General features: G+C 40.7%; 2 protein-coding genes across 27 annotated transcripts in view; one reads left to right on the top strand and one right to left on the bottom strand.

Annotated features, from left to right (window-relative positions):
- The first annotated feature begins 747 nt into the window (after positions 1 to 747).
- On the top strand, positions 748 to 17,163 carry TM4SF20 (transmembrane 4 L six family member 20). The gene is given in 5 exon segments (XM_033229987.1): positions 748 to 959; positions 962 to 981; positions 9,711 to 9,776; positions 14,635 to 14,786; positions 16,837 to 17,163. Coding segments are annotated over 5 exon segments (687 nt in total). The 5' UTR covers positions 748 to 799; the 3' UTR covers positions 17,126 to 17,163.
- A 4,266-nt stretch (positions 17,164 to 21,429) lies between these two features.
- Positions 21,430 to 24,911, bottom strand: part of MFF (mitochondrial fission factor) — a 32,778-nt gene continuing 29,296 nt past the window's right edge. For 13 of the 26 annotated variants that reach the window (XM_033230015.1, XM_033230013.1, XM_033230012.1 and 10 more), the window contains 2 exons: positions 23,536 to 23,620; positions 21,430 to 22,277 (listed from right to left, as the gene is read on the bottom strand). In XM_033230015.1, coding sequence (XP_033085906.1) covers positions 22,146 to 22,277; positions 23,536 to 23,620 — 217 coding nt within the window. In that variant the 3' untranslated portion in view covers positions 21,430 to 22,145. Of the gene's footprint in view, positions 22,278 to 23,535; positions 23,627 to 24,911 lie in introns of all 26 variants that reach the window. The other 13 variants (XM_033230011.1, XM_033230010.1, XM_033230008.1 and 10 more) reach the window with 1 other exon arrangement.

Here is a 24,911-nt window from a genome sequence, read left to right on the forward strand (position 1 = left end):
TGAGCCACTGCAGCTGGCCAGAAATTTTGTATTTTAAAGCCTATCCCAACTGATAGTCTTTTCTTGAGGAGCTCACAAGCTAGTAGAGAGGCAATGTGGAACCACGGTCTGGAGATGTAGTACTGTACATGGCCAAGTAAGTGTTCAAAGGCTTAAATAAAATATGATAACCTCCTCATCCAATCTCTCTCCTATTGCTATCTTTCAGTCTGGCAGCATTAGCCAAAACTCTCACATGTCTTAGGTGGGCTATCACCAAATGGATTAGTCTGCAACACTAGAATAATATGACATAAACATTTTATTTTGTGTATGTGAGCATACAGCTTGAAATAAACTCTAATATTTGCAGCAGAAAAAATACTTTTCTCCGCATCTCATATGTGTTCATTTTCTTGTTGAACGATTTCAAAGAAAGAAACTTCCATAGCTAGTAATAATATCAATAGGACAGGAAAATATAGTTTAGCTGGATATTTCTGTTTTTACTTTTTACAAGCCATACTAATAAAGGAGTATATTAAAGGAGCTTATCGTAAGCCTATCTTCTTGCATAAATTTATCTCATAGATTTTCTTTTTCTGCTTTCCTTCCTTCACCCCATCATAATATAGAATTATTTTCTCATTTCCCATCATAGTCATCATAATAATGTCCTACCCTATTGGACTCTGAACTACTTTCCACTATTCATTTTTTATTAGCGTTAAATTTTAACCAGAATATTGGGATAAAAGGCAACACAGTACCATGCAAGCATAGCCACTTTGACAACGTTTCTAACTCAGCCGGGGTGACCATGACCTGCTGCGAGGGATGGACATCCTGCAATGGATTCAGCCTGCTGGTTCTACTGCTGTTAGGAGTAGTTCTCAATGCGATACCGCTAATTGTCAGCTTAATTGAGGAAGACCAATCTTCTCAAAACCCCATCTCTTGCTTTGAGTGGTGGTTTCCAGGAATATAGGAGCAGGTCTGATGGTGAGTAATAGTCATATGAGTTGATGTGAAGAAGCGCCTGCCTATTTCACCACAATCCTAAAAGCTATCTTTCAGTCTTGCAGTTACCTATGTCTTGGCTTATGATACAATTTGGAGCAGTGGTATGGCATTAACTTATATTGGTCATCAGTGAAGAATGGTAATTTAAATAAAGTACACTATGTGGTATAGGATAGAGAACTGGGCAAAAAAATAAAAAAATTGATAGAAGTTGGCTGGGTTATTATCTCTCACATTTCTGCACAGGTAGGGCTGCTCTTCCAAGCTTTATGGTTAGAATTAGGGACTTTCTGAATTAGTTCCTTCAACTTTCCATTGCTTCATACCAGTCTCTAAGTATTTACAGAAAATGCAATAGGAGCGAGAGGTTGCTTAATAGGAATGAGCAGAAACATTCCCATGTATGATGACTGGCCTGGGTGATGGTAATTACGAGCCATGAATGTTGCATTGCCTGTACCTGAAGGGAGTTGGGCTAAGAGACATGGATTTAAATTCCTGGGTCTCTGGTCTCAAGGACTTTTTGACTCAGCTATTATATAGATCCTAGGACATCGAGCTTGTTGAATAGTTTGATGATTGTTACTAGGTCTACCTTTGTTGAAATCTGCAGCAGAGCAGTGCAGTATGGAACTCCTGAATGTAACTGACATGAGTCACCTGAGGCACTTGCAATAGTTAGATTTACGGATTTTCTCCTGAGAATTCTGGTGCAGTAGGCCTGGGTAGGACCCATTTGTATAGGGAAAACTGCTTTCAAATCTGGCAGAATACCTCAGCTATGCTTCTGCCTCCAATATATCACTGCAAGCAAATCATTTATCCTATGGTTTTGTTTCTATATGTGTAAAATGGGGATGTGGATGTTGAAGTTGATAATTCAGCATCCAAGCGGCATGTTTTTGTTTGTTATGCCACTATGGGGTTTAGTTAGTGCCAGATAAATGAGTGTATGTGTGTGTGTGTAAGACAGACAGAGAGAGAGAGAGAGAGAGCAAGCTGTAAGGACTGACATTATCAGCGTTTTAGAGATAATGAAACACAGAGGTGACTTTAGTTTAACTTTTTTTTAACTTTTAAGTTCAGAGGCACATGTGCAGGTTGTTACACAGGTAAACGTGTGTCCTGGGGGCTTGTGGTACAGATGATTTCATCACCCAGGTATTAAGCCCAGTACCCATTGTTTATTTTGCCTGATCCTCTCCCTCCTCCCACCCTCCACCCTCCACCCTCCGCCCTCCAACAGGCCCCAGTGTGTGTTGTTCCCTTTTATGTGCTCATGTGTTCTCATCATTTACCTCCCACTTATGAGTCAGAACATGCAGTTTTTGGTTTTCTGTTCATGCATTAGTTTGTTAAGGATAATGGCCTCCAGCTCCATCCACGTCCCTGCAAAGGACATGATCTCATTCCTTTTTTGTGGCTGTGGAGGTGATTTTTTAAAAAATTCAGAACATAGTTTTCTACTTGAATCACTTATTCTTAATTATGATCAGTTACTGCTGCTGGTCTTATCCCCAGATTTACAAAAACCCTCTTCCTTTACCATCACAAGGAATCTGCTCCTCTGCTTTAGGTAGGAAGATCTAATTAAAGCAAAAGCTTTTGGAAAGTTTTGGGCTATTTCTTCACACTGCCACGAATGCTCTCTTCCAGGCTGAGAGACAGAAAACACATTGCAACTCAACAGCGTGAAGCAACCAGACATCCGTGTGTCTGTTTTCTCCCCTGTAGAAGGCGTCTCTCTATTTGAGTAGTAGAAGCCTCTTTTGCATTTGCTTACACCAGAAGCCAGGAGCAGCTGGCTGAGCATAACTTAACGATAGCAATTTCCATGAAGCTCCTAAAAGTTCCCGAGTTAAGACAATCCACTTAGAATAACTCATGCAGCATTAGATATAAATTGGCTCTGCCACAAATCCCATGAGATAAAAAAAAAAAAAGTATTAGCATTAAAGGAGTCTGAGGTGGTGATGACACATACCTACATCTCCTGTATTCTTCATTTTAGGATGGTGGCGGGTGTGGCAGGGAGAGAAGAGACAGAGAAAAACAGAGAAGGACAGAAGTCTTCATTTATTGGCCATCTGCCAAGGGCCATCTACTGGGTTCATTCATTACCCTGTTATCTCATTTAGTCGCTATAATAATGTGTGTATTTATTATCACTTGTATTTTACAGGCCAGCACACAGAAAGTTAGGAATGTTAACAAGGTCACCTAATGGATGTGAAACCCAGTTCCAGATACATCTGATGTCAAAACTGTTTTTCCACCAGTGCTAGTATCATAGTCCTCAACACCTGTCTCAGGGCTGCCAGAGGTGAAAGACATAATCTATAAATTAATCCATAAAGTTAAGTGACCAGGAAACTGAATCACAGAAAGATTACAGAAACTTGTGGAACAGTTTCAGAGAATCTGAACTTCCTTGTTCTACAGCTAACTTTACTTTATCACTCTCAGCAAGTATTATCGAAGATATCCACATCAGACTATCTCTATTATTCAGTATTATAGAATGTCATTGAAGCATCAGACAACTCTTTGAAAAGTCCAATATGAACTTTAGACAGAGGCTAAGCCCACAGGCGAACAGGTGGGTGGTAAAAAGAGTTCAGACTACAGGTATATTTTCATGATCCTCAGATAGATACAGAATGTGGAAGAAAGTCTTTTTCAAAGGGACTTATTAATATGTCCTTTAAAACATCCATGAAAATACCCACTAGTTCAAAATATTGAGCTTTCAATATACTTGTAACCACACAAAAAAGTTATTAGAGAAGAAATCACAGCCCGTGATAAGCACTTTGGTCATAGTTCTTGAAATCTTTCCAAGATTACTGTAGTGTTTCAAATTAGTATTGTTACCAAAAATGGGATTTTGCAGGAAGTAGATGATTATACAAACTATGGAATTCATTATTGATTACATCATGAAATATATTCATTTTATGGCTTCATGACTTACTTAAAACGGAGGTGAACTTTTCATCTTCTAAAACCATGACTAAGTAAAAATGTGATGTACTTAACTTTAAATGGAAAAACCGATACAAATGTTATTTACTTTTAAAAAGACCTCAAAAGGTTTCCTTGAAAACATATAAACAGAAAGGCCATTTTATTTTATATAAGGTTAATTATGAGCCTGATCTTAATCATGCTTATTCATTGAGTTCACTTATTAGATAAGAGCAACTCATCAAAATCAGTTATTGCAGTCTTAATAGAGAACAAATTGTTGAAAGTTGGCTGGGCCCGGTGGCTCATGTCTGTAATCCCAGCACTTTGGGAGGCTGAGGCGGGCAGATCACCAGGTCAGGAGACCAAGATCATCCTGGCTAACATGGTGAAACCCCATCTCTACTAAAAATACAAAAAATTAGCCAGGCGTGGTGGCAGGCACCTGTAGTCCCAGCTACTCGGGAGGCTGAGGCAGGGGAATGGCGTGAACCCGGGAGGTGGAGCTTGCAGTGAGCTGAGATCACGCCACTGCACTCCAGCCTGGGCAACAGAGCGAGACTCCATCTCAAAAAAAAAAATTGTTGAAAGTTAAACAGATGAGAAGATTTTACGCACGACAAACATTTGTAAAACATACTTTTGTGGGTTTTTTTTTTTGGGGTCATTGTTTTTGAGACAAGGTCATGCTCTGTCACCCAGGCTAGAATGCAGTGCTGTGAGCACAGCTCACTGGAGCCTCAACCTCCTGGGATCAAGTGATCCTCCCCCTTCAGCCTCCTAAGTAGCTGGGACTATAGGCATGCACCACAATGCCCAGCTTATCTTAAAAACCTTTTTTGGCCAGGTGTGGTAGCTTGTGCCTGTAATCCCAGCACCTTGAGACGCTGAGGTGAGTGGATCACCTGAGGTCAGGAGTTCGAGACCAGCCTGGCCAACATAGAGAAACCCGTTTCTACCAAAAAATACAAAAATTAGCCGGGCATGGTGGTGCATGCCTCTAATCCCAGCTACTCGGGAAGCTCAGGCAGGAGAATCACTTGAACCCGGAGGTGGAAGTTGCATAGAGCCAAGATTGTGCCACTGCATTCCAGTCTAGGTGACAGGGCGAGACTCTGTCTCAATTTTTTTTTTTTTTTGTAGATAGGGTCTCACTATATTGCCCAGGTTGGGGTCACACTCCTGGGTTCAAGCAATCCTTCTGTCTTGGCCTCCCAAAGTGCCAGAATTAAAGGCATGAGCCACCATGACTGGCTGCAAAATATAGTTTTGATATTTGTAATGAGCTATGACTTTGTGTGTTATTGTCATGTTCAATTTCTTAGAGGACTCCCAAAAGTCTGAATTTCATCACAGAATTTTTAATGGTCTAAAGTTTTTCTGTACTTCATTTGTAAAATCATATAACTTCTTTTTTTTTGGGACGGAGTCTCGCTCTGTCACCCAGGCTGGAGTGCAGTGGCCGGATCTCAGCTCACTGCAAGCTCCGCCTCCCGGGTTCACGCCATTCTCCTGCCTCAGGCTCCTGAGTAGCTGGGACTACAGGCGCTGCCACCTCGCCCGGCTAGTTTTTTGTATTTTTAGTAGAGACGGGGTTTCACCATGTTAGCCAGGATGGTCTCGATCTCCTGACCTTGTGATCCGCCCGTCTCGGCCTCCCAAAGTGCTGGGATTACAGGCTTGAGCCACCGCGCCCGGCCAAATCATATAACTTCTAAAACTAAATACAATTACAGGTTTCTGTAAGAAAAAATGAACAATATTACTTTTCTTTTTAAAAACAAGACTAGCAAGACATTTAATTTTACAAAAACTCAGGCATTCAAAATATGCTTAGGAAATGAGAAAGCGCGTTCTCATAATTATTCATTTTGGCAGGAGATTATCTGGAAAATTTATATATAATTCAGACATACACACACACCATTCACAGTTTTAGCGTCTGTCCTCTAAAGAACCCCTCCAATTTCCAGAGCTCTGAATGGGAAAGCGGTTGAAACCACAGTGAGTTGTCAAATTACCAGTAACAGCATTACAAAGATGTGTTAACACGCCTTGAAGTCAGTGGGGTGGTGACTAATACACTGTAAGTAATTGTCCCTTTACAAAACCCCTTTGTAAGCGAGTCATGAAAGTAAATATTTAGCAACTCTGAAATAAACTTATCTTCATGAAAGTTAGCAGAGTTCAGTTTGCATCAACGAGGAAAACAGAACAATTTATCCGTTTAAGTTGCAATGTCAATCCACATTTTTTTTTTTTTTTTTTAAGACAGGGTCTCGCTTTGTCATCCTAGGCTGGAGTACACTGGCACTTTCTTTTGAAAGAATCATTATTTTTCTAAATCTGTGGCTGGCAAACTGTAAATATTCATTGAATATTTTAGGTTTACAAACCAGCCTCTTCCACACAATTTTTTTTTTTTTTTTTTGAGATGGAGTCTTGCTCTGTCACCAGGCTGGAGTGCAGTGGTGCGATCTTGGCTCACTGCAACCTCTGTCTCTCGGGTTGAAGTGATTCCTCTGCCTCAGGCTCCCCGGTAGCTGGGACTACAGGCACCCACCACCAAGCCCGACTAATTTTTTGTATTTTAGTAGAGACAGGGTTTCATCATGTTGGCCAGGATGGTCTTGATCTCCCGACCTTGTGATATGCCTACCTTGGCCTCCCAAAGTGCTGGGATTACAGGCATGAGCCACTGCGCCCAGCCTCTTCCACACAATTTAACTCTACTGTTGGTGCACAAAAGTAGCCATAGACAGTATGTAAATAAATGGATGTGACTGTGTTCCAATAAAACTTTATTTACAAGAAAGAGGTGGTGGGCCATAGTTTGCCAATTCCTGTTATAAATGATTTGTCCTGTAAGCCCAAAAGGCAGTATAGCTTATGTGTACAACAAAAGATGTTTAGTGCATGAATACTGACACCTGTTTGGGAGCTAGAATTTCTTTTCCCTTTTCTTCTGGGCTTTCAGCTATGCTCCAAGGTGGCTGGGCAGCCATATACACATGTGGCCTCTAAATAAGAAGTGTGGGGTGTTCAAGGCAATGTGTAAGCAAGCTTGATAACAATACAAAGTGACATGGAGGCAATACATCATCAGATGGAGAGAGGTTTGTTAGGAAAGCTGCCTTGTAAAGAGGCATAAACTTTAAACCTGTGCTGAAAGAAGAAAGGCAGATGTGGCCTTGAATAAATGAATCAGAGAGGGAGTAACTGGAAGGACAATGAGATGGGCAAGGGTGAAGGCAGCAGGGAAGATGAGAATGAACAACCTCTAGGTAGGAATAGGGGAGAATGGTAAGACTTGAGTCAGTGTGGAACAGGGATTAAGAGTCCCGGCTGTGGCCGGGCGCGGTGGCTCAAGCCTGTAATCCCAGCACTTTGGGAGGTCGAGACGGGCGGATCACGAGGTCAGGAGATCAAGACTATCCTGGCTAACATGGTGAAACCCCGTCTCTACTAAAAAATACAAAAAAACTAGCAGGGCGAGGTGGCGGGCGCCTGTAGTCCCAGCTACTCGGGAGGCTGAGGCAGGAGAATGGCGTAAACCCGGGAGGTGGAGCTTGCAGTGAGCTGAGATCCGGCCACTGTACTCCAGCCTGGGCGACAGAGCCAGACTCCGTCTCAAAAAAAAAAAAAAAAAAAAAAAAAAAAAAAAAAAGAGTCCCGGCTGAGTACAGAGGCTCACCTGTAATCTCAACACTTTAGGAGGCCGAGGCAATCACTTGAGCCCAGGAGTTTGAGACCAGCCTGGGCAACATGGCAAAACCCCCATCTCTACAAAAAATGCCCCTCAAAATAAATGAAAAATAATGGGGCATGATGGCATGCACTTGTAGTCCCAACAACTCAGGAGGCTGAGGTAGGAGGATCTCTTGAGCCCCGGATGCTGAGGCTGCAGTGAACCGTGATCATGCCATTGCACTTCAGCCTGGGTGACAGAGTGAGACCCTGTCTCAAAAAAACAAAACAAAAAACCGTCTGGGTTCTGCACCCCAAATGACTAGGGTTTTTTTGTTGTTGTTTTCAGACGGAGTCTCGCTCTGTCGCCAGGTTGGAGTGCAACGGCGTGATTTCAGCTAACTGCAACCTCTGTCTCCCAGGTTCAAGTGATTCTCCTGCCTCAGCCTCCTGAGTAGCCGGGGCTACAGGTGTGCACCACCACGTCCAGCTAATTTTTGTGTTTTTAGTAGAGACAGGGGTTTTCTCATGTTGGCCAGGATGGTCTCGATCTCCTGACCTCGTGATCCACCCACCTTGGCCTCCCGAAGTGCTGGGATTACAGACTTGAGCCACCGCGCCCGGCCAAATGACTAGTTTTGAATCCCAACCCTTCTACTAAGAAAGTAGAAGGACAATTTGAGTCGTTTGTCTAAGAAAGACAAATTATTCTAACTTTCTATGCCGCAGTCTTCTCATTGGTAAAATGGGAATAATAATAGTACCTACCTCTTAGGATTATGATGAGGATGGAATAAACTAAGGCACATAAAGCGCCTGTAAGAGTGCCTGGCACGTAGTCAGAGCTCGGGAAAATGTCAGAGAACGGGAGTAGAAGGAGAGAGAAAAACCACTGAAGGGCAGCTGTGCTGAGATGGCAAAAAACCGATGCCTAAAATTTCTCAACTGGAAGGAAATAATTTACATTCCACCCTTCAATGATACCAAACTCCTTCCAGTAAGAATTTCTAGTCATAGCTGCTGCCTAGATATGACTAAAAATTGCAACCCAAGTCCTGAGAATATGATGTTCTTTCTTACAGCTTTCCTTGGCAACATGTATTTCCCTGAAGACAGAATGCGATCTATAGATTTCTGAGCATCAATGTATAAAGTGAGATCATTACATATCATGGATATAGGAAGAGAAAGGAGAACGTGGAACCAAAAATAATTCTCAAATATAAGTTTGGGGAAACCAGCAAGATAGCTGGGATCTTGGGAAAAGAAAGGCTAGTGGGAGTAGGTGGTGACAGAATGATCCGTTCCCCACTGCCAGGCAAACAAAACCTCAACTTCTTTTCTGCAGGTTTGCCAGAATAATTCATACAATTTCTTGAAAATTGGGTCAGGTGTGATAGCTCACATCTTTCGTCCAAGCACTTTAGGGGCACAAGGCAGGAGGTTTTCTTGAGGCCAGGAGTTCAGGACCAGTCTGGGCAACAGAGTGAGATCTTGCCTCTACAAAAATATTTTTAAAATTAGCCAGGTGTGGTGGCCTATACCTGTGGTTCTAGCTACTCAGGAGGCGAAGGCAGGAGGATTATTTGAGCTCAGAAGTTTAAGGCTACAGTGAGCTATGCTCGTATCACTGCACTCCAGCCTGGGTAACAGAATGAGGCCCCTACTCTTTAAACAAACAAACAAACAACTAACAGAGTTTGGATGATGCAGCCAATTCTTTCAGAAACATTTCTTCCAAAAATAATATATAAATAAGTCATCCTAATCTATTCAAAATCTAGTTCTCTGCAGATGACTCAGAGTGAACCAAGAATGTAGATAGAAGACTTCAAAACGGCTGTCTTGAATTCCCCCGTTCCCGCTACCACTTTTAATCTTCCTGGTTGAAACTGGGATGACAAGGTTCACAAAACCACGGATATTGCCAAATTCCCTTTTTGTCCTTTGAGGCTTGATTTCCCACAACTGGTGGTAAACGGAAGGTGAAGATTACGATTTTTTCTTCCGATAGAAGTAATAATACTCATCTTTCCTGTTGATGTCCTTTCCAGGCCATTCCAGCAACAACAATGTCCTTGACAGCAAGAAAAAGAGCATGCTGCAACAACAGAGCTGGGGTAAGTATGGAGCAGTCGGCATGGAAGCAGAAGTGCAGAAACAGTTACTGCCATCTAAGCAAAGCCACACTGAGTCGCTTACATCCACCGAATCACAGTGGGGCTCCGTTGACAGAACCACAGCCTTAGAAACATGCTATTTTTATTTATTTATTTAGAGACAGGGTCTCGTTCTGTTGCTGAGACTGGACTGCAGTGGTGCAATCTCGGTTCACTGCAACCTCTGCTTCCCGGGATCAAGCGATTCTCCTGCCTCAACCTCCTGAATAGCTGGGACTATGGGTGCGCACCACCACGCCCCAGCTAATTTTTGTATTTTTAGTAGAGATGGGGTTTCAACATGTTGGTCAGGCTGGTCTCAAACTCCTGACCTCACGTGATCTGCCCACCTCAGCCTACCAAAGTGCTGGGATTACAGGTTTGAGCCACTGCGCCTGGCCTGAAACATGCTATTTCGGATGATGATATAGAAATAGAAAAAGTGAGAAGGGTTTTTTTGTCCCACAGAGTCGGCCTTCTGCCCCTTCCTCAGTCTTCAGTGGATTGTCCTTTCCTCAATCTAGAGGTTTGCAAAGAAAGGAGATTTATAAGTCACACCCACAGCTGCAATCAGTTTCATAATACTCAGGTGTGATATTTTTGTGGCGTATATAAAATACTCAGGGGAAATGTACTCAGTTCTCTCATGCAATGACAGACTGGTTTGCTGGGATTAGAATGACAACTGCTCTTACCCAGTTAAATCAAAGGAGCTGCCAGGTTTTTTCCCCCCAAAACATTTAATACCTATCCACTATGTATAAAGTCGTAATGAAGTTAAAAGTAAATTAAGATTCATTACCCTGAGTGTCACTCTGCTCAGAACACCTTCAGATATGCTCTCACAAAACCCTTAAGTAGGAAAAAGTAAGATGTGTGTTTTATTCATGAAGGAACAGATGCTCAGAGAAAGTAAATAATTTGCCAGTGTAGCACACTAGTAAGTGGATTGTTATCCAAAACCACTGGAGCACCCCACAATTCACAATCTTTATGCCCTGAACATGGCTATTAAGCAACATAAGGGCTCTCATAGTTCCCTGTGGAAGAGGTAGATTGAAAGCAAGCAGTCACAGTAAATCTGCTTGGCTGAGCTTGAGCTTTCAAAGCAATGGTTCTCAGATGGATGGGAACATTAGGCCGGGCACGGTGGCTCACAGCACTTTGGGAGGCTGAGGTGGGAGGATCACTTGAGGTCAGGAATTTGAGACCAGCCTGGCCAACATGGTGAAACCCCGTCTCTACTATAAATACAAAAATTAGCTGGGTGTGGTGGCCCATGCCTGTAATCCCAGATACTCAGGAGGCTGACGCAGGAGAATCGCTTGAACCCAGGAGGCCAAGGTTGCAGTGAGCCAAGATCGCACCATTGCACTTCAGCCTGGGCAACAGATGAGTAAGACTCTGTAAAAAAAAAAAAAAAAAAAAAAAGACAGGGATGGGGATGTTAGAATCATCTAAAGAGATTTAAAAAATACCAATGTCTGGGTGGCCTCCGGAGATTCTGCATCAGTATTTTTCAAAAGCACTCAAGATAATTCGGCCAGGGGTTAGAACCACTGCTTAAAAAAAAAAAAGCCAGATATTTCTATCTATAATGGAAGACTCATGTTTTAAAAAATTACCCTTTTTTCTGACATTTGATATTTATCTAGGATTACAATAATTATGCTAATTAGTTCTAGTCTATTTTTGTTCTGAATACATTTTAGGTATTCAATAAACACTAATTTTCAGTTTCCCTTCCCTGTCACTTTTCTTTGTAAATGATAACAATTTGGAATTTGACTTTGTATCTTTTCTATATGGTGCTCACAACATTCTCGACATCCTGAGACATTTCTGAATTCCTGAAATCAAAAATATCAAAACACTTACATAGGCTTTTCCTATGGGTGTATCCTCTAAGAAGTGGTGTTTAAGTGGCACCTGGTGTCTTTGAAGCCTAGATAAGACCAAAACATGAGACAAGTGGCAGAGGCTACATATTGGGAGGAAGGGAAAGAGCTGACCAAGGCTTGTCCCCTGTTTTAACTGTTCCTTGCTTCTTCCCTTTTTCCAGTTCTTAATTTTGCTTCTGAATACAAAATGGTTTTGCTGAATCATTTAAGTGAATCCCCTTTAGGAGAAATACAGATGCCTGGAATCACTTTCTAAAGCCAGGCCTTTTGTCAAGTGATGAGAACTCAGAGATAACACGACCAGGCGCGGTGGCTCACGCCTGTAATCCCAGCACTCTGGGTGGCTGAGGAGGGCGGATCACTTGAGGTCAGGAGTTTGAAACCAGCCTGGCCAACATGGTGAAACCCTGTCTCTACTAAAAATACAAAAATAAAAAATAAAAATAAAAATTAGCCAGGTGTGGTGGCAGGCACCTGTAATCCCAGCTACTTGGGAGGCTGAGGCAGGAGAATTTCTTGAACCCGGGAGGCAGAGGTTACAGTGAGCCCAGAGAGCGCCATTGCACTCTAGCCTGGGAAACAAAGAAAGGCTCCATCTCAAAAAAAAACCAAACATATATATAATATATATAATTATGTATATACATTATATATAAATATACAATTGTATATAGAATGTATATACTTATGTATAAATATATAATTGTATATATAATTATATATTATTTATCTTACATATTTATATAACATATATTTATTTATATAGTATATATTTATATAATATATATTTATATAATATATATTATATATTATATATATATATATATAATAGATGGCTAAAAATAAACACCATGGCACTTCTTGATGAGTAAATTTAAGTAACTGCACAAGTCACAGTAGCATGGAAGAATCAGGATTTACAGTAGACTCCAAATCCATCATCGTGAACTTTTGGCTGCAAGAAGTATAGTGATTAAAGTGCTTCCCAGCTGTGAGAGCCTGACAAATTTCGTCCAACTCCATGATACACAATTTTCTCATCCATAAAATGGAAATAATAATAGTATCTATCTCTTGGGGTTGTGAAAAGAATTAAATAATATATGTAAAGTACAACATCCCTCGACACAACTCTATAGGTAGTCACCTTATTCTGCACTCATAAAAGGCAGGTCTCAAGAATACAACACATAAATCCTGTGGGAGTTGCATTATTCCCGCAAAGGAAAAGAAAAAGCATTCCCTCACTTCATTTCTGCTGATTTTGAAATAATCATCAGTGACTAACAACTTCACTGAAACAATACAAAAGTTTCCTTTTTTAAATTTTTCTTTTAGAGATGGGGTCTCAATATGTTGTCCAGGCTGGTCTTGAAGTCCTGGGCTCCAGCAATCTGCCCCGCTTGGCCTCCCAAAGTGCTGGGATTACAGGCACGAGCCACCGTGCCTGGCCTAAGAGCTTATTTTTTGAAAAACAAACACTAACTTTCATTCCATTTCCTATGCCAAATTCCATGCCTTCTTCTGTTCTCATGACTGACTCATGAAATAAAGATGTGTACGATCTTTGTAACACAGTGGTTCTCAACCGGCGGGTTATTTTACCCACCCACCTCCACCCCAAGAGGATATTTGGCAATGTCCGGAGACAATTTTGGTTGTCAGAACTGGGCTGGAGGTGGCAGGGGTGTGTGTGGGGGGGTGATATTGGCATCTATGAGGTAGAAAGCAGGGATGCTGCTAAATATACTATACTGCACAGGAAAGGCCCCACAGCAAAGTGTGCAAATGTCACTGGTGCTGAGGTTGGGAAGTCCTGTTCTAACTCTATGCTGATGACTGATCGATCACTGCAGGATGCTGGCCACTGGCCACTTAAAGCATCAGGGTCAAATTCACTTAAAGCATCAGGGCTAAACACTTGGGAGCCAAGAGACCAGGCATGAAGATAAAGGTAGTTAAGATCCAGTCAAGGTCGGGCGTGGTGGCTCAAACCTGTAATCCCAGCACTTTGGGAGGCTGAGACGGGTGGATCATGAGGTCAGCAGATCGAGACCATCCTGGCTAACACAGTGAAACTCCGTCTCTACTAAAAAATACAAAAAACTAGCTGGGCGAGGTGGCGGGCGCCTGTAGTCCCAGCTACTCAGGAGGCTGAGGCAGGAGAATGGCGTGAACCCGGGAGGTGGAGCTTGCAGTGAGCCGAGATCCAGCCACTGCACTCCAGCCTGGGCGACAGAGTGAGACTCCGTCTCAACAACAAAAAAAAAAAAAAAAAAAAAAAAGAAAAAAAGATCCAGTCAAGATTTTATGAAGTAGGAAGTACACAAAACAGGGAGGAACTAGATCTCAGTGATCAGAAGAAACAGATGAGGCTCAGGAACATGAAAGTTGAGATTTTTCAGAGACAGTGACAGGCCAAAGCATGTTTTTTTGTTTTTTTTTTTGACAGTCTTGTTCTGTCACCCACCCAGGCTGGAGTGCAATGGCGCAATCTCCGATCACTGCCTCCCGGGTTCAAGTGATTTTCCTGCCTCAGCCTCCCAAGCAGCTGGGCACCCGCCACTAAGCCCGGCTAATTTTTTTGTATTTTTAGTAGAGAGGGGGTTTTGCCCTGTTGGCCAAGATGGTCTTGAACTCCTGACCTCAGGGGATCCACCCACTTTGGCCTCCCAAAATGTTGGGATTACAGGTATGAGCCACCACGCCCAGCCCCAACCATCTTTTAGTGAGTGTAATCAAATAGCAGAGACTTTGCCCTCTGCCTTCTTGTATCATTCACACCTAATCAAACTGTGATCTTAAGATCCAGGATTTTAGGGTAACTGGATTAAAAAAAGACTGCATATGCTCCTGAAACTTGAAACAGATCAGGAACATGTAATAATGTGTGCAAATGGCTCTATTTTATTTTTCAGATGTTTCTTTCATCACTTTTCAGTGTAATCACAGTCATTGGTGCTCTGTATTGCATGCTGATATCCATTCAGGCTCTCTTAAAAGGTCCTCTCATGTGTAATTCTCAAGGCAACAGTACTGCCAATTGTGAATTTTTATTGAAAAACATCAGGTAAGTAACTTGATTTTCACAGGCTTACTGTCTTACACAGTTGAACTAGTTTGATTAGACTAATGCAGTACTGAAACAATGCCATGTTTTTATTTGATGCAACTGCTGGGACAGATTCTTAGGAATTTAGTACATTAACGCCAGTTAGCATAACCCCACATAAAAATGGAGGAATCATTAGATTTATAATGTTCTAAAAGGACTTTTAGATATTGTCTAAAAGGACTAGCTGATCTCAAATGGCTTATGCTTCTCTTTCAAAAATCTACAGTTACATATGTGTATGTATATTAAAAAATTATGCAAATATACACCAGAAACTTAACTTTCATCCATGGAGAATGGAAATCGGGGACTCCTCGGAGAGTAAAGAGAACATTTACTTTCTACACTTCTGAATTAAATTTGTAAACCATAAGCAAATATTACATTTACAATTTAAAAAACTTAATAAAAACACAATAAATAAAATGCAGAGCCTTGCCTGTAGGCCTAAATGGAACAGAGCAACCAATGGATTCATACAGACATGCTATAAATATACTGTATGCATGGGAATGAATCCAAAATTTAAGTCATGTAATAACAAATAATACTGGAGAGTTACATGTACTTAGTAAGTGGCTCATTTTAGTCTTTTGAGATCACTCTGTGACTGAATCTAGACACAATTTGTAAAAACTGGAAGAAAAAAACTAATCCATTAGCTATCTGTATAGGCTGCTCAGTTTAGGAAATAACCAGAATTTACTTTTGTAGTTACATAAAAAAAAATTTTTTTCTTCCTTTTCCCTTACCTTGCTACATTACAAAAGAAAAGCCCCTCAAATTTTGTGTAGCATATTTGTTTTGAATCAAAACCCAAGGAAGGCCAGGCACAGTGGCTCATGCCTATAATCCCAGAACTTTGGGAGGCCAAGGCGCGTGGATCGCTTGAGGTCAGGAGTTTGAGACCAGCCTGGCCAACATGGTGAAACCGCATCACTACTAAAAATACAAAAATTAGCCAGGTGTGGTGGTGTGTGCCTCTAGTCCCAGCTACTCAGGAGGCTGAGGCGGGAGAATTGCTGGAACCCAGGAGGCGGAGGTTGCAGTAAGCCGAGATCAAGCCACTGCACTCCAGTTTGGATGACAGAGGGAGACGCTGTCTCAAAAACAAAGCCAAGGAAAGTCTCCTTACTAAAATACTTGAAGTAGAGGGTTAAAGATTTCTACCACAGATGCTATGCACATTAAATCCCCAAGGAACGACAGCAGCCCACAGTGTACCAGGCACCAGGCTGAGCTCTGCAGGTAGCACCACTCAGATATTCCCAGCCTAGTTGGGGAGATGGGTTAGGCTAGCAAAGTGACAAGAGAGTGATCCTTGGCTTACTACACATTTCACAAAACACTCACATTTCATGTGCTGAAAATACTGTTGTTTTCCCAGGGTGAATGTCAGTTGCTTGTATCCAGCAATGCAAACTCCCTAAGAACATTCAATTTTACTCTACAATAGACAAAACAAAAAATTATCTTGGGATAGATGTGTTAGGGCTAAAAGTTTCTCATTTTCCATAGCCCTGTTAAGAACAGGCACATATCACTTTAATCAGACATATTTAATCAGTAAAAACTGCACATCTGGTTGAAGAGCGGACGCCAGGTGCAGTTCTGCACTAAGAACTGAGCTCATTTAAAGGGTGGCAGGGGAGGCTCCTTAGTTTTTATATCTAGCAAGTAGAAGAGTACCTGAATAAATAAAATAAATAGGTTGAACCACGAAAAACTGTTGACATTCAACTATTTCTGACATCCCAGAACAGCAATTTCATTCCGTTCAACCTAAGAGATGTACTGTAGAGATCTTGTTAAATGATGGGCTATATAATAGAAGTTTTGTAACTAGTAGAGTATATGGACACATGATCAGACATCCTGATCTGTTATTTCTGGGCACAGTATTTCAAAAGTACATTCTGTTTCACTAGTTCTTTTACGGGCACAATGCTACATTCCTTTGGTCAGTGATTTTCTAAATACCTGATTTGTATCTTTTGCTTTTCAGTGACATTCATCCAGAAGCCTTCAACTTGCAGTGGTTTTTCAATGACTCTTGTGCACCTCCTACTGGTTTCAAAAACCCCACCAGCAACGACGTCATGGCCAGTGACTGGAGAGCATCTAGTTTGCACTTCAATTCTGAAGAAAACAAACACAGGCTTATCCACTTCTCAGTATTTTTAGGTCTATTGCTTGTTGGAATTCTGGAGCTCCTGTTTGGGATCAGTCAGATAGTCATTGGTTTCCTTGGCTGTCTGTGTGGAGTCTCTAAGCGAAGAAGTCAAATTGTGTAGTTTAATGGGAATAATATGTAAGTATCAGTAGTTTGAATAATTTGAGAAGTACACTTGTTTTCCAAGTCATCTTTGAGATGATTTAAAAAATCAACCTTTCACACAGAAAGCATGTTGTGAAATTATAGAAAGCAAAGAAATGCATAACACTCTCATATCGTGGTTGATTTGGGAAAGGTGGAGAGAATTTTCCATTAGTTTTGTATCATGCTATTCAAATTTTTTACCTCTTCATTGTGTGTAGAGAAAGGAGAAGGGAGGGAGGATGAGAAGGAACAAAAGTCATCCTGAAAATAAAAGTACAGGACTTTTTTTTTTTTGTTGAGGGTCTCAAAAAAGGCCAGAGTACAGTGGTGCTGTCTCAGCTCACTGCAGCCTCAACTTCCTGGGCTCAGGTGATTCTCCCGCCTCAGCCTCCCTAGTAGCTGGGACTATAGGCACGTGCCACTATGCCAAGCTAAATTTTTGTATTTTTAGTAGAGATGGGGTGTTGCCATGTTGCCCAGGCTGGTCTCGAACTCCTGGACTCAAGTGACCTGCCTGCCTCAGCCTCCTAAAGTGCTGCGATTACAGGCGTAAGCCATCGCACCCGAAGTACAGGACCTTTTTATTGTATGTCTTTAAAGAATAAATATATAACCTGAATGTAATCAAGTCTTTAGATCTAATTATTCTCAGCTTGCAGGGAACACTAGGACAAATCCAAAAAGTGGGTCAGTAGGCAGAGAATGGCCCCTTTCCAACAAGAAAACATTATAAAAATATTTTTGAGGAAACTGTTCTAGATTAAGAGAATAGAGGCATATTTCAGCTAAACACATGTAAACTTTGTCAAGAGATAACTGGGGGGAATATGTAGAAGAATTGGATCAGATGATATTAAGGAATTATTGTTAATTTTGGTAGGTCTGATAATGGTTTTATAGTATAAAGGCTGAGTATCCCTTATCCAAAATGATTAAGATCAGAAGTCTTTTGGCTTTCAAATTTTTTTGGAGTTTGGAATTTTGCCTATAATAAGGAGACATCTTGGGGATGGGATGCAAGTCTAACCACAAAATTCATTTATGTCTCATACATACTTTATACACCTGGCCTGAAGGTAATTTCACACAATATTTTAAATAACTTTGTGCATGAAACAAAATTTTGACTGCATTTTTACTGCAACTCATCATGAGGTCAGGTGTGGAATTTTCCACTTGTGGTGTTATGTTAGTGGCTCAAAAAGTTTTACATCTCGCAGCATTTTGGATTTTGAATTTTTGGATTAGTGATTCTCAACCTGTATACAGAAATGTCCTCATTTTTTAAAAAAAGAAATGTATATTTATATGTTTGGTGAGAAAATATGTTTTAAAAATACTTCAATGAAAAGCAATGGGAAGATGTTTACTATCATACTTAGATGATAGGTATATGGCAGTTCATTATACTCTTCTATTTTCCTATGTTTACATTTTTCATTAAAAAACCATACCTAGAAAAGCCCAAGTCTTTCAAAAGCTATTTTCTATATGTGCCAATCTTTAAAAAAACAGGGTAACAAGTGTATTTATCACATTAAAATGTTGTCAAAGCTAAAAATCTAAAATTTTCTGAATGTTATTTCTATATTTTATTTCAATTGTTTATGTTCATTGGGCTTACGGTTCTATAAATAATTTGCAGTACCTATATTATAGCTGCCTAAATAGATTTAGTAACATCAAGAGCTTATAAGCCTTTTTTTCCGAACATTTACTATATAAAAACATTCGCCCTACACCCCTACAAATACTTACTTGTCCTTAAGGCCTAGTTTAAATACCTCCTACTTGAGGAAGCCTTCCCAGTGCTCATGATCCGATAAACCAAGTTAGCACTTACCCAAGGCTCTATTATCATTCCTGTCATAATGTAACATACATGTGTTTGTACGTCCATCACTAAAGCATTTAGGAGCACAGGAACCACGTTCATCAGCCCTCTCCTCTTCAAGTCCTTAGCAAGGCTCCTTGTTTCCCCACTCCCAAACCCATTCCTACCCCCACCTGCCTTATCTCTGGCAGCACTCTTTATCCTTGACTTCAGCACAGATACCACTTTTTTCTGAGAGGCTATTTCTAACCGTCTAATGAAAACTAGGTTTCCCTTTACTCTTTTACCATGCTTTCATTTACAGCATCTATCACAATGATGACTGCATTTTCATTTGAGCTTGCTTCTTAAATTTCACTGTCCCCCATTAGACTATAAGCTCCAGGGGTACAGGAACATGTTTATTCCTTCCTGGTATAAACAGTACTTAGTACAGTGCCTGGTACAAAGCAGAAACATTGTATTTAGTTGAATGAATTAATGAATCCTATCTTCAATACCCAGCTTTTAGTGAAGACTCGATACTTATTCAATGAATTGTCAAACTGCTAATAGTCATGAAATTAAAACAAAAATAAGACAGCTCACTGTACTCTAGTGAACAAGGATCAGCAACGATGCTTACAAATTTTCTCATCACCCCCCCAAAATATTTATGCCATGTACTTTCCCCCAAATGTGACTTCATTAATTCAGCCAGTGACCAAGGTATCCTCAGATCAATGAGTAGATATAAAAACTTTATTGGAACAGCATGTTAGCAGCAGTGAACAGAGGAATGGCTGCGGAAGGTTTCCAAAACAAGTTGATCGTGAAGGATGCCATATGCTGTTGCCAACGCCTAGAACACAGTGACTAAAGACACGGGTGTAAATGCCCAGCACACCCTCTGGCCTGCAACTATGTTCAGTGATGATGATAAACAAGGTGGTGACTTGGAAGGAATCCCTATGTCAAGTGAGAAAAAAAATGATGTCTGACCTCCTTGTCTATGCAAAAAATATACCTTTAGAGTCTGTCAGTAAGCTGGAAGAAGTGGATGTTGAAGTTTTTCACATCGATAATGGGTCTCCAGTTGCTGATCAACCCATGGTGAAACAGCCGAACGGTTCTGAATCAAAGGTGATCATAATAGTGACATTCACATTGCAGAAAAAGTGCCTACCGATGACAGGGTGAAAATACGTGACGGGCTTGAAGGACTAGAGCAGTGTGGATTCAAAACAGAACAAGAAATCACGTCAGTTTAGAAAATCAAAGAGCGGTTTCTCAGACAAAAACATTGTTCATGAGGTAGATGACTCTGGAAGAAATATTTTAAAAAGCCACCTAGGAGAACGCCTCGTCTCTACAGGATCCACTTCGTAGCCTCTCAACTGCTTCTCATGTTTCTTCTCACCGAAAAAAATAGTGTCCAGTCATCTTGACTCCAACAGCACCGCCGGTGGGGACAGGAAACCTCCTGTGGCTGTTGCTGGTTGTAGCTGTTGTCTAACAGCTGGTGCAGGTAAAATTGTTTTATTTTTTATTTTTTGAGATGGAGTTTGGCTCTGTCGCTCAGGCTGGAGTGCAGTGGCATGATCTCAGCTTACTGCAACCTCTGCCTTCCGGGTTCAAGTGATTCTCCTGCCTCAGCCTCCCGAGTAGCTGGGACAGCTATTGCCACCATGTCTGCCACCACACCTGGCTAATTTTTGTATTTTTGGTAGAGATGGGGTTTCACTGTATTGGCCAGGCTGGGCTCGAACTCCTGACTTCAAGTGATCCGCCCGCCTAGGCCTCCCAAACTGTTGGGATTACGGGTGTGAGCCACCACACCCAGTCTTGAGATTTAAATTCACCAGTATATATATATATATAATTAGCAAATAAATACCACAATGAAAAAAGTATATACAACTCTGGCTGGGCACGGTGGCTGTAATCTCCGCTCTTTGGGAGGCTGAGGCAGGTGGATCACCTGAGGTCAGGAGTTCGAGATCAGCCTGGCCAACATGGCAAAACCCCGTATCTACTAAAAATACAAAAATTAGTTGGGTGTGGTGGCCAGCGCCTGTAATCCCAGCTACTCGGGAGGCTGAGGCAGAAGAATCACTTGAACCTGGGAGGTGGAGGTTCTAGTGAGCCAAGATCACGCCACTGGACTCCAGCATCAGCAACAGAGCAAGACTCCATCTCAAAAAAAAAAAAGTATACACAACTCAAGGTATTTAAACCTGAACCACTTTATAGATATTATAAATTAGAAAACCACCTACAATGCAACCAACAGCCACCAATACCAGGATGAAGGTCTGAAAGGAAGCATAGTAGGTTCTTGTGACCTACCATGTCATTAATTGTATTACTTGCTCCTGAGACAGGAAGACTCATACAAGGTAAAACGATACAAAATGTAGCTGATCGCACAAATGATGAAATAAAATCCTCCAATAGACAAATACTGCTTTGCTTGACAGTTTATTAAATACACTACATTTGTACCTTATTCTGTAGTTTTTTAAATTGTTCACACATGAACTGAGTAAAAACGTACTTTATAGAAAACCAAGTGCAAAACTAAAATGAAAGAATGCACATATTGCACACATATTAAACTGCTGAAATGTCAGAACTTAATCTGTACAAGTACCTAATGAAGAAGGTTATGAAATATTAGGTGGTTCGAGTTTCTCAAATCTGGCAACAGACCATGACTTTGAAAGTGTTAATGTTGAAGTGTTGATGCAAAAATGTCTATTAACAAAACTGCTTAACAGTGTTTGAGAAACAGGACAAAAAAATTGTTTTTCTTTCACAGACACTTATCTAAATCAATTCTCTACAGACTCTCTGCCATTCAGAATCACTTGTGTGGACTGATGAGGCAAAAAATAAATTCCTTTTAAAAAACAAAACTGGAGCCTATTTACAAAACATGCAAAGGGAGAATTTTAAGCAGGTGTTACTGCAGAACTGCTCAAACGTGAATACAGCTAAGTGACAGAATATACCTTTACTTCTACAAATATAGGTCCTTCCTCCAGACTTTCTGGAAGAAATACATTTTCAGGGTGTGGACTATAAAATGGCATATAACGCAGAGACAGAAACAAAGAGGTTTGCAAATCTTTTATATTTCCAGTTGTTGAGACAATATTTTTGAGAGCTGATGTTACCTCTAGCGGCGAAACCACAGCCAGCTATTAAGCAGCCAGAAAGCTACAGTAATTGAATACATGATCATTTCTCTTTTAGCACGTTCTTTGTTCTCCTCTTCCAGAAGTTGTAGACGTCTATTTAGTTTGATTATCTAAGTGAAAAACAAACACACAAAAAATACAATATAGAGGCTTTAATGAATAGAGCAATGAGATTCTTATAAAGTAGTATAATAATTTGTCAACAAAAGTATTATTACAAACATGGAAAGTTTCATCTGGAGCAAAATAAACACAACTACATATAGAAAAACATGTCATTCATGACAGCTCAAATTCACTTAAACATCCTTTCCCTTTCCCTTCTTCAGATTTCTGAGTTAGGAAGGGTATATTTCCTTCCTAACTTGATTACAAAGTGAGGTGAGGAAGCTGTTACCTACTGTTATTGTGGCAGAAAAGACTCAGTATGCATTTTGGCAGGCTTACCACAGCACAAAGAATACGGGACTCCTTTCCCTTCCTATGTCTCTCCTATGAACTTCTCGTCACTCAACCTCAGTTGTTCATCTTTAACCTGGCGTAACTGCCTGCTCTGTCCACCTCTGAATTACCGACCCAATCCAAGGAAATAACCTACTGTAGTGGGCCTTGGGATATGGCATCCAAACCCTTCAGGCCTGAAGGCTGATTCCCCAGCTGCTGGAAATGCTGCTGGCCGACAGTACAGTACCACCCTTGCTGTTAGCCCTTACTGTGAAAAGCCCGGGGCTGAATAACCAACTGCCTGCTTAAGCTCATGTTCTCCTACTGATCTTCACCTAAAAACATCTTATTTAATTCAATTTCCCTCTACATCTATTTGGCATAGACACAATGAGAAAACCAACTATGTCTTCTTCACATGTGTGTATGTCTCCCACAGCTATACTCGAGGCTGTGGGAGTACATATTAAAAAATACACATGTGCAACTGCAGTTCTAAGAAAGGATTTATTCCAGAATACAAGAAATACATATGCAGAGACGCTGTGCAAGCTGCAAGGAGCAGTGTCCAAAATGGAGTTATTAAACACAGTAACAAAGGTTCCAAAGTGATTGTTCCACATTTCAAAAGCCAAACAAGCAACTTATGGCTGTAATGGTTTGCTAAAGACTCTTTGTTACCGGCCAGAATTACATTCATCTATCTTGGTAATACTGTTTCATGGTGACCACAACATGTAAATGGTAGTTTAATATATCTTTAATCAAAATGAGACAATCAATTATGGCTTACTAGCTTGACAGATAAAATAGTTCAATTCATGGGTCCCACAGGAGAGAAAATGATAAAATGTTGAGAACCATCACTGTAAAATACTGTATGAATTTAACTGAGAAAGCTATCTTATTTGGTACACTAAATACCTGCCGTCTTAGCGAAGCTGCATCTACAACAGTCAGGTCATCTGACGTTCCTTCAATTGTTGTATCTAGATTTGAAATGCCGTACCTGCAGCTAAGAGACAGAAAGACAAATGAATATTAAAGTAGAACTCAGAGTAACTGGCACGCCATGTCATGCTCTGTGTAATGCTCAAAGTAGTATTCAGAAAACTGGTACTAATAACATGAATTACTAAAATATTTTACCACCTGAATTTGTACTAATAAAGGAAAGGAAAAAGCTTAAAACGACAACTGTCTACAATATTGAATAGGGGCACTAAAAACTGGAGAATGAGAAAAAATCCTGACTAAAGATACAAATAGAAAATTCTCAAGCCAAAAGGATTGGCGAGGCTAAAAAAGGGTCCCTGGCTGAAAAGGTCTGAGAGCTGCCACTTAGGATAGAACAAAATATAATTCTTACACAAGCTAATATCCATATGTAAGCCCATAGGCACAGACTCACTGGCAGGGAACACAAAGTAGACTAACTCTAACTAAAACTAAAAAAAGAAAGACTCATCACCTCTTCTCATTGCCTCTTGTCTTACCATTTTTATTCTTTACTTCTTTTTTTTTTTTTTTTTGAGACAGAGTTTCACTTTTGTTGCCCAGGCTGGAGTGCAATGGCACAATCTTGGCTCACTGCAACTTCCACCTCTGGGGTTCCAGTGATTCTCCTGCCTCAGTCTCCCAAGTAGCTGGGATTACAGGCACCCACCACCATGGCCGGCTAATTTTTGTACTTTTAGTAGAGACGGGGTTTCACCATTTTGGCCAGGCTGGTCTCAAACTCACGACCTCAGGTGATCCACCCGTCTCAGCCTCCCAAAGTGCTGGGATTACAGGTCTGAGCAACCACGCCCAGCCTATTCTTCTTATTTCTAATTACTTATGCTCTACTGTGTTCTCCCGCAGAAACAATGATGAAATCTCCTGAATACATCTTGCCACTACATTTAGCTCCAGAATTGGCCCAATAATGAATAACAGGCTGTGTACAAAATAATACTGAAAAACCACTAAGACAAAATCCAGAGAAAGCATAATACAAAAGTACTTTTTGTTCCAATGCAGTTACTTCTAAAGGGGAACTACTTTTTAGGTGAATGACACTAAACTTCTGAAAAACAAAGACAACTCCTTTGCCTGGATTTCCACATTTTAAAATTTAATTAATAGCTTCATTAAGCTACAACTTATATAATAACCACACAATTCACCTCCCACATATTTTATATCCTCACTGGTTATTTTAGTAAAATGGCACAGTACATTTTCTAAATGAGCAGAACATAAACAAACTGAATTAAAAGTTACTCCTGTGCAGTACACAGAATCAGCACATGGATTAT

This window comes from Trachypithecus francoisi, unplaced genomic scaffold (genome assembly GCF_009764315.1).
Source record: "Trachypithecus francoisi isolate TF-2019V2 unplaced genomic scaffold, Tfra_2.0 Lachesis_group13, whole genome shotgun sequence".
Lineage (NCBI taxonomy): Eukaryota > Metazoa > Chordata > Mammalia > Primates > Cercopithecidae > Trachypithecus > Trachypithecus francoisi.